Source organism: Polyodon spathula, chromosome 37 (assembly GCF_017654505.1).
Source record: "Polyodon spathula isolate WHYD16114869_AA chromosome 37, ASM1765450v1, whole genome shotgun sequence".
Taxonomy (NCBI): Eukaryota; Metazoa; Chordata; class Actinopteri; order Acipenseriformes; family Polyodontidae; genus Polyodon; species Polyodon spathula.
This window is the reverse complement of record NC_054570.1, coordinates 600653-610573: the sequence shown is the minus strand read 5'-3', so window position 1 is coordinate 610573 and position 9921 is coordinate 600653. Positions and strand designations below refer to the sequence as shown.

Here is a 9921-nt window from a genome sequence, read left to right as displayed (position 1 = left end):
AATGGTACTTTGATAAGTAAGGCTTAACAACATTTATCAACAAGAGTAGGCCATTCGGGCCCATCTAAGCTTGTCCGGTTCTTAGTAGCTGACTGATGCTCAAAGCACTGTCAAGTTTTGTCTTAAAGCATCCAAGTGATTCTGCCTCAACAACATGACTAGGTAACCCATTCCATACCCTCACCACTCTGTGTGAAGAGTGTCTCTTTCCCTATGTCCTAAGTCTATCTCCACACATTCTTCTCTGCTCCAGCTTAAATAGGTTTAGTTCATTCAGACTAGCTTCTTTGGTCCTGGGATTAGACTGGTTGCTGTTTACTGGCCACAATGTCCCTTGATTCTTTGGGGCCCAATATTCAAGGCCCTAAAAACAGTTGGCATAAACAACCAGGTCTCAGATCAGGAGATCGAATAACTTAAGTTGCACAACTTTACTCAGTTGCAAAATGAGTTCAGAGAAAATTTAGCAAGTGTAAGAGGAAGTTGATGAGAAACTGGCACCGTGCTTTCATTTGTTTGGAATGATTCACAGCAATAGAACCATTTTACACATTCTAATACAGTTACTGTATAGAGCAAGCTTCTCCAATACTCTATAGAATTCTGATGGTTTCTGATGATTGTGACCCATGATAACATATTTTGAACTCAAACTAGAGCAAGGTAATTGAATAATTACAGACTACACAAGTGGTTTGTATAAGATAGTTGATGACAGGCTATGGAGATGTGATTGTAATGCAAATTGTTCAACACTGAGTCATCGATTGTGCTCTGTCTCTCTCTTTCTCCTATACGTTTCATAGTTCCAGACTAAGGGCTTAGAGGACTTAACTACGAAGATAGGCTGAAAAAACTAAGAGCATTTTAGCCTGGAACAAAAACAAATTAAGGGGGACATGATTGAAGTCTTTAAAATCTTGATCTAGTTAACCTGAATCAATACTTTAATCGCTGTATGGAAACCAGGACCAGAGAACACAGCTGGAAATTAAGTGGAGCTAGACTTACAGTAGGACAGAGGGAAGGAGACACTGCTTCACACAGAGATTGGTGAGGGTATGGAATGGAATAGCTAGTCATGTTGTTGAGGCAGAATCACTGGAATCCTTTAAGACCCGACTTGATAAAAGTTCAGTCAGCTTAGATAAGAACCAAATAGAACCACACTTCAGCTGAAGCCTTTATCAGTGTTAAGTTTCTTACAGTGTTTATCTGAAAAGCTCCATTTGCTGCATTTATAGAAATTATTTTCTTTGTAGTTGGTTTGTTTTGTTGTACCTTCTTGTATCCACCTCCCAGTTTATGATTGTCTGTTTGAGGTTATGGAGGGGATGGTGAACGTGGTGTCCATTTCCTCCACACAGTTCAGTCAACGAAAGGCTGGCAGTGGCCGCCCCATTGAGCTATTTTAAAGGAAGTGTCGGCTTCCTAGTATTTTCTAAAATGTGTCAATACCTTCTTATGCCCACTCTGTTCTTCTTTTGCACTTTTACAGCCTAGATTTGAATCTTCCATGACATTCCTTTGAGAAACATGCCTCCTGGTTCTGCAGGGCATGGTTTTAGATAATAAAAATAAATGGAATATCTTCAAAAACAGTAGTAAAGCCATTACTCCATAATGACTTTAGTTTGTGACGCATGCAGGAAATCAACCAGTGTCAACTTCCTGAGCCAGGATTTCCTGGTGAACTAGACTGGGCTAAAATCTGTGCATGTCATTGTTGGAAACTACCCCCTTTATTAAGCCATTAAAGGTCTTTTAAAGAGGTAAATGGTTTTAGTTTTACAAACCTAGAACCAAACAACTGAGTAATATAATGTAATATAAGCTTCAGCACACTCAAGGAATGTGTTTCTTATTTTTAATCATTTACAGAATTTGTTAATTAAAGACTTTAATTATTTTGCAAATATAGCCTGAAGTATTTAATTACCCAGATCAGCCATAATGAATATCTGTAGTCTATAATGCCTTCCGAAATTATGTGATGATCAAGTGGTGATTTTTTTTTTTTTTTTTTAAATTAACATTCAAGTTATAGATCAAACATGTTGTTTCCTAGGCTGGAGAATATGTCTCTTAGTTAGCAGTACTGCAGATTATCTGGAGTGAAAACAGCAGCAAGACTTTTGCAGACCTAATCATTTCAGGTCAAGCATATTTAATCTGACACAGATTGACCCCATTTACAGTTTATTGACCTGGTAACAGTTTCTCTGTCTCAGAATCAAAAGGCAGTATAAACACTGTTGACAAAATCCACCAACAATCTATTAACGATGACCTTTGGTTACTAACAAAAGTACTGATTTAAATCAGAGATTATTTATCTAGCAGGCATTGTGTCACTTTTAAATTGGGTAAATTTTTTTAGTTTGTACCTGCCTGGTTCCTGCTTGGGAGTTTAGAGGGTTTTTTTTTTGTTTGTTTGTTTGTTTTTATTTTCTTATGCAACTAGTATTTATTGCTAGATGTAGGATCAATCCAAGAGTCACATTCACCGGTCTGTTTTTCTCAGTTACGAAAACATACTTTGGAGCCACCTAGTGGTAGTTATGCGTATTTGGTTTGAATCATAATGTATAAATTGCGCCTGTTAAGAAATTTTCTCAAATCTGGCGTTATATAAATGGGCCCATCAGCTGGTAACTATACATTGCCTGTGTTTTATTATTATTATTATTATTATTATTATTTATTATTATTATTATTATTATTATTATTATTATTACCAATTTTTCATAGTAACCATTACCATGGCAATGGTTAACCATGGTAAATCTAGGGTTTTAAGTTTATACTTAAACTAAGCAAGGTGTAACTATAATACAGGGATAGTAAGTTCTGATTCTTCCAGATCCTGGGGTGTGGACACAGGAACACGTCAAGCAGTGGGTCGAGTGGGCAATTAAAGAATACTGCCTCATCGACGTGGACGTCTCTCGCTTCCACAACATTGATGGGAAAGAACTCTGTAAACTCAACAAAGAAGATTTCATGCGCATGACCTCGGAATACAACACCGACATTCTACTGTCTCACCTCAATTACCTCAGACAAAGTAAGGCGCTTATGATATAGTCAATGTAAAGTAAGCCTCTTCTGGGGGAAAAAAATTCATAAATAAATATACAAATTAAAATCAAATGCTTACTGTCAGGATATTTTGGTACACATCTTGGTTTTGAAAGTTATTTGACACGGTTTTTGATTGTCAGTGGTTTCTTTAACAAAAGTATAGAAGTTTATACAGCTGTAAAACCTGATTTAAGCTACAAAAATAGACTATGAAATATTCTTGAATTTACTCCTTAGTTAAAGCTTAGCAGATTACGTCCTTTTGTTGTCATTTCTTTTTTAAGACTTGGCCTACTGTATATACAATAACTTCTGAACTAAATTAGTCATGCAAGCATTATTAGGGAGGTTAGTGTGGGGAGATTTAAAACAGAGACCACTTCAGTTTATTATGTATTTTCTTTGAAGGAATGGTAGTGTATCCCCTCTAATGTTTTCATTCTGTCCTGCAGGTAGCCCAACCTTCTCCTATCCGCCTACTCCAACAATCACACAACAGCAGCCGCGGGTTCATGTTAAGACTGGTAAGATATGCCTTGAAACTCAGCTGCAAAATGAGGGCTTTATTTTAGTAGCACAGCACAGGTGTCACTATAATACCAAATCCTCGCTATATCACTTTCCCCATATGCATTCTGGAAGTTTGCAAATTTCACACAGTCTTTAAGAGCCAGGGGCGTTGATTAGGTGACAATGCCTTGTATTTGATGTAGTGTGTAGGGGAAATCCGCTTAAGAGATTTGCTGAGTCAATGAAAAGGGGTAAATTGATACATGAATGCACACCTGATGTACAGCGTGGCTAAAAGCTTTGCATCACCCTATAGAATTAACAAATTTTGCTTCATAAAGTCGATTGAAACCTGCTGAATAATGTTAACATATTGAATTACATACAGCTTTGTAGTTTTAAATATGTTTAACTGAAAGCTCAGCCAGTGGGTTCTAGAACAGATAACATACAGGTTGACTCTGAACAAGGCTTGCAAAACAGCCCAGCCCTGATTCAATACGTAACACTGTACTTAAAAATAAAGAGGAATTGCAATGCTGTTTGAGAAATAAATAAAGATGATAAAGAATAACTATGACAATGTTTAAAATACTTGTTAACACTAAAACCGATCAATAACTTTTGAAGTCCCATAGGCCAAGTTCTCTGTGTTTAAATGGAGGTTTGTTGATTGGTACTAAATGCTCACACGCACGCCTCGAATGCAGTCTGTTCTAGAGAGAATAATATTTTAGCAAAATGACCACGGCGACTTTTAAAGGGTGTATCCCACCTTCGCACAGAAGGAACAACGACACAACTCCGGAAACCAAAACAGGAAGCAGCTGCCACGCTACAGGAAGCTAGCTCCGACAAATTAATCTTGGGTCATTAATGATTGATTTAAAAGCCACAGGGACGTGTTTTTATTTTAAATTTCTTTGTAGAAAATACTTATGAGGAGATCAGAAGGTCCAGTTGGGTGGCGCCTATAAATTCTGTCCAGAAAGGTAACTTATTTTGTTATTTACTGCTGTGATTTCTGTAGTATATGGGTTCTCAAAGCAGGGGGGGAATAAATGGCGAGATCAAATAATTCTGTTATTCCGTTAGCTATCCAAGGTAATACATGTACATGGATTCATAATTGGTTAAAACACAGGAAACATAGCCGGGGGAGTATCATCAAGTTGAGGCCATGTTCTCTGGGCAGCGTTTTGGGGGGGGTAGTGCTGGGACCCCTGGAAACCTAAAGGAATCGTAGCTAGATTTTTTAATCTGCTGGTGTGATTTTCTTACAGGATCTCCAACACAGATTCATCCCACCAGCAGGGTGACTGAACCCCCTCCTCGCATAGTCCCAGGTATAGAAATTTAAGTCTGGCTGAATTCCAGTTAACATTACTGTGTCTCTGTGATATGAATTTCTACTGAAATATCCCAACTGGTTCTCAACAGATCCCTACCAAGTTCTTGGACCAACCATCAGTCGCTTAGCGAACCCAGGTAACACAATAACAGCCTTCTTTTCAGGTTTGCTTGTGCCTCCTCAGTAATGACAAACAGGGAAGGGTGTGACTGTAGAGGCAATGCTGTACTACTGTAACAAACACAGAAAACATTGAATTATTATTATTAATAATTAGTAATTTAGCAGACACTTCTATCCAAGGTGACTTACAGAGACTAGGGGGTGAACTGTGCATCAGCAGCTGCTGTTGCAGAGTCACTTACAATAGGACCTCGGTTTTATATCTCATCTGAAGGACGGAGCACAAGGAGTGACTTCCTCAGGGTTACACAGTGGGATTTGAACCGGAAACCTCCTGGTGTCAAGCCCTTTTCTTTAACCACTGGACCACCATTTACCCTGACCTATGTAAGTCAGAATAACATGTTCTGGTCTGTGGTTCTGGGGGCTGGGGAATGTTTTGCCTGTCTTACCCCACTCCCAAGGCCAGCTTTCAGATATCTGCGTATAAGATCATCGTCCAGTCTTCAAATACAGATTGTTTTGGGAAAAGTTGCCTCAGAAGTCCAGTTATACTCCAAGGGCAGGGGTACAAATTTGGCGCTATGCTGCTATATTTTAGCGCCACTGTACCTCATGTAGCGGCAGCAAAATTTAATTCTGGCGCCAGTAGACATGTTTAATTTTTTTTTTTTTTTTTTTTTTTTTGTATTCCTTAGCAACCGTAGATGATGCTAGTTTCTCATTTGGTCTGGACTACTCACATGACCCACGCACACTCCTCCACATACACAGGAGAGAAGGTTTGTGTCATGTGTGAAGTTGTCAGGGGTTCTGGAATGGGGGCTGGGTTTCATCATTTAGCACCAGCAGGCTCTCTGTTGCTAAACCTTCAGAACAGTTTAGCAACAAGTTTCAAAATGATATGCACCCCTGCCCAGGGGTTAGTCTTGCAGGATGACAGCAGAAAGACCGAGAGGGGACTGGGGTGTGAGAGGGGGGGGGGTCTGCTCCTTGTCTTACTCTGCAGTGCATGTTATTGTTGTGATTCGGTCTCTAGAGTTATATTAAAAATGTTTTATTTATCTTTTTTTTTTTTTTTTTTTTTTTTTTTGATAATTTTGTCCTCTTGATCTGTGCTTTGATAATCATTATTCATGTACCCTTGGCCATTGATTAGCTGTGGGATAAAAAAACAAACAGAAACACCTGTATAAGTCAGTAGAAAGTGGTTTTTAAATATGCCACAAGGGCACTAGAAATTGAAAAAGTCACTCTCAGATTCCAGAGAGACGATTGAAATATTATCTCAGTTTAGTTTGGTGCTACTCAATCTGTCGAAAGCACCGGATAAATCAACAATCTGAGTACAATAGCATTCAATCTAGATTTTACAGTATTATATTACCCATTTCCCCAAGACTACAGTAATGTATATAGTAAGTCAAAACGTTCATTGAAAGTCATTTATACCCAAAATGATCTATGGAACTGAAATCCACAGATCTGTGTAAGGGTTAGTGAACAGACCATTTCACTTTTATGATGACCTGTATTGCCTTGTCGTGACTCTTTGTGTCGTGGGGCGCATAGTACAGTTACACTGGATCCTGTTAATAGCAGTGAAAGAGGCATTGTAATTGGTTTGTTCAGATGTAGTTCTTGCAGAAGAAACCTTCTGTATGTTGTTATAATGTACGTGGAGTGTTTACACATTTTAAGCCCGAATATTTACAGAAGCAAACATTTAGAGAATGAACATCAGAAGTCATTATATACATCTATTAGGGCAACAAACGTAGCCAAATTATTTAGTTTCTGGTTACACATGCTACAACCCTATCACTATATCTGACACAAACAGTGTACCAGGGTTGGTCAGCTCCATTCTTGGAGTGACATTCCATTTCAGTAGCTTCTTTAGGAGGGTTGTGTAATTAAATATCCCCACCCCCAATTAATAACCTACATCCTTATTCATAATTCACACTTAAGGAATAGAACACAATGAGGAACTTTTATAACCTTTTTCTTTCTAACTTTCACTAGTTGCCCACCAGATGGTGCCATCGAGCTAAAAGAAAAATATCATTTGAATTTTTTTTTTTTGTTGTTGTTGTTGTTGTTGTTGTTTTATGGATCAAACCGGATAGTGCACTTCTTATGTTTATTTCTACAAGATGTATTGCTTTTCTCCACCCAACAGGCTCGGGCCAGATCCAGCTGTGGCAGTTCCTCCTGGAGCTGCTCACTGACAGCGGCAATGCCAGCTGCATCATGTGGGAGGGGACCAATGGAGAGTTCAAGATGACTGACCCGGACGAAGTGGCAAGACGGTGGGGGGAGAGGAAGAGCAAACCCAACATGAATTATGACAAGCTGAGCCGCGCCCTGCGCTACTACTACGACAAGAACATCATGACCAAGGTGCACGGCAAGCGCTACGCCTACAAGTTCGACTTCCAGGGCATCTCGCAGGCGCATCAGAGCCACAGCAGTGACCAAAGCGTCCTCAAATACCAGCCTGAGGTGCAGTACGTGCAGCCGTACCACAACCACCAACAGAAAATGAACTTCATGGGGTCCCACGGCTCCTCTATGCCTGTCACCTCAGGGAGCTTTTTCGGGTCTCCTTCCCCCTATTGGAACTCGACTACAGGATCCATCTACCCCAATCCTGGGGTTCCCAGACACCCAGGCACTCATGTCTCCTCTCATCTGGGCCCCTTTTACTGAACATCCCGCAGACAGACTCTCAACCAGGGACTGCTACTGGGTAGGAAGGGCTCATACATTTAGGGTGCCTTTGACAAGTGCAGAATGCTGTTCTGGGTCCAAATACTGAGCACAGCAAAACCAACTGAACTATTACATGTGCTGTTATGTTACTGAACAGCATAAATGGACTGGATAACCAAGTACTGTGCACAGTATGTATGTAGATAGACTTCTAATCCTATGAACTGCAAATTGTCAGAGGACACCTCCTGTTACTGTACTTAAGGACAATCATTCTGGATTTTTTTCATGTAAGCATAGCGTATGTATCATCTCACACGAGCTCCAAAGAGCAATTGAGTTGTGTGGGATAATTAGAAAGGATTGTCATATATCACAAGGAATTAAGAAGAATCAGTTTTGAGACTTTTGTTAGTCAGAGGGAAAAGTAGCTTGTGTCTTTGTTGTGTTTTTTTTCAGTACAAAAACTCTTTATTACAAATTACTGTCATTTATCTAGAATACTGTTTTTTATGTAGAGAACACTTCCATCTAGTTTGCAGGTTAAAATAATAATCGGTTTCATTCACAGCAATAATTTAAAAAGGTCACGTATTTTTCTAAAGATGTGTTTAATATTATAGTGGTAGACCCATTTCTTTTTGCTTTGTAGCATTTAGTACTTTTGTCATTTTTTACAAAGATGCTCATATTTGCACAATTGATACTGTCCAAAATAATCATGACGGAATTTGATCAGTACTCATTCTGACCAATAGCAGAGTGCACAGTTGGCTGAATGCAGAAATGGGACAAACCAAATATTTCTGCACAAATGGGTATTCCTTTGAAAAAGTAGCAGGTGTTTCATTCTTAAATATGTTATAGCATCTTTTTAACAAAGGCCTTCAAAACCCAGAGTCTCTCATTACGTGCGAATCAAAGTATGTGGCTTAATTTAGAAACAGGGATCTGTGTGCGACAGAATCTACAACCCAAAATACATCCCTGTCTGTTTAGTACAGCTGGAAGATGTGGGTCACTCAGCCAAATAGAAAATAGCCTGTTTTACAAAGCTTTACATCACAGGTTCAGTAGAGAATGTGTTTTATTCGTTCTCTTTTAAAAATAACAATGTTTGTTATTCATGGAATTTTTTTCCTGTTTCGTGAATGCTGATTTTTATATTATTTCTGAAAAACAGACACATTTTAGAAAAAGTGTAAGAAACAATAAATTCAATGAGAAATGCTTCGACCAGAGGTCTTTTTCAAGGTCTTAAAATGACACTTGGGTCCAAAAAAAAAAATCATTTTTATTTGACATAAACTAAAGTCACAAATAAACTCAACAAGTTTTAAATACTTCATGTATCACTTGGTAACAGGAAAAGAGATTCTTGACTTTGGGATCAAAGCCTTTGAAAGAAGTGTCCCCGTTATTGCTGTAAAGACGGTTGCTTAGACAGATGAGCTGCTAAATAAAGTTGTTTAGGCGTTTAGCCCTCTGTAAATTGTCTGGGAATGGAACTCATTTACCCTCAACCCAGCGCCTCTGCAAACCGAGACATCTTTGATTGGCCACTTGGATCCAAATAAAAACCACAGATAATAACAATAACAGGGCATCCCAAAACTACTGACTCGAGTATACAGAGTGGGTGTGTGTGTGTGTGTGTGTGTGTGTGTGTGTGTGTGTGTGTGTGTGTGTACAGTTTCAGATGGTATTCTTCATGTAGCCTTCATTTTCACTCCTTTCTTGTGTAGCATATTCCTGGTCTAATAATGATCTCATTTTGCCCAATCTAATTTAGTGTTCTGTTTATATATAACTAGCTCCTGTACTCATTTTGTAAAGTTACTGTTTGTTTTCTTTGTCAATAAAGTTTTTGTTTATCTCATACATATTATGCATGTGTTGTATTATGTGGGGGCTTTTCAAGATTACAATTATATTTTCATGTGATTTGCACTTTTTTTAAATAAACAGAAGAAAAGTTGCCAGTGAGAGGAGACAATTTGACCACTCAGTGGTGGTCTGGTTCCTTATTGCTGATTAATCACAATTGTTTTCTAGTTGGTTCTAAAACGATACCAAAGCTATAACGATAAGATAAATTAACTGGCCACAGGTGTCATGTAATATCCTGAAGGAAT

General features: G+C 38.6%; 1 protein-coding gene across 4 annotated transcripts; it reads left to right on the top strand.

The window, feature by feature from the left end:
• Nucleotides 1-2780: 2780 nt before the first annotated feature.
• Nucleotides 2781-9665, top strand: LOC121304416 (retroviral integration site protein Fli-1 homolog). Of its 4 annotated transcripts, XM_041235555.1 has the most exons (7): nt 2782-3067; nt 3537-3608; nt 4524-4586; nt 4878-4940; nt 5035-5082; nt 5767-5850; nt 7254-9665. In XM_041235555.1, exons 1-7 carry the CDS (start codon nt 3004-3006, stop codon nt 7781-7783), a joined length of 924 nt encoding a protein of 307 aa, XP_041091489.1. In that variant the 5' UTR covers nt 2782-3003; the 3' UTR covers nt 7784-9665. The 4 variants fall into 4 exon arrangements, with proteins under 4 accessions (XP_041091491.1, XP_041091489.1, XP_041091492.1 ...); XM_041235557.1 differs by lacking the exon at nt 5035-5082 and having other exon boundaries at nt 2781-3067; XM_041235558.1 differs by lacking the exon at nt 5767-5850 and having other exon boundaries at nt 2783-3067.
• The last annotated feature ends 256 nt before the right edge of the window (nt 9666-9921 follow it).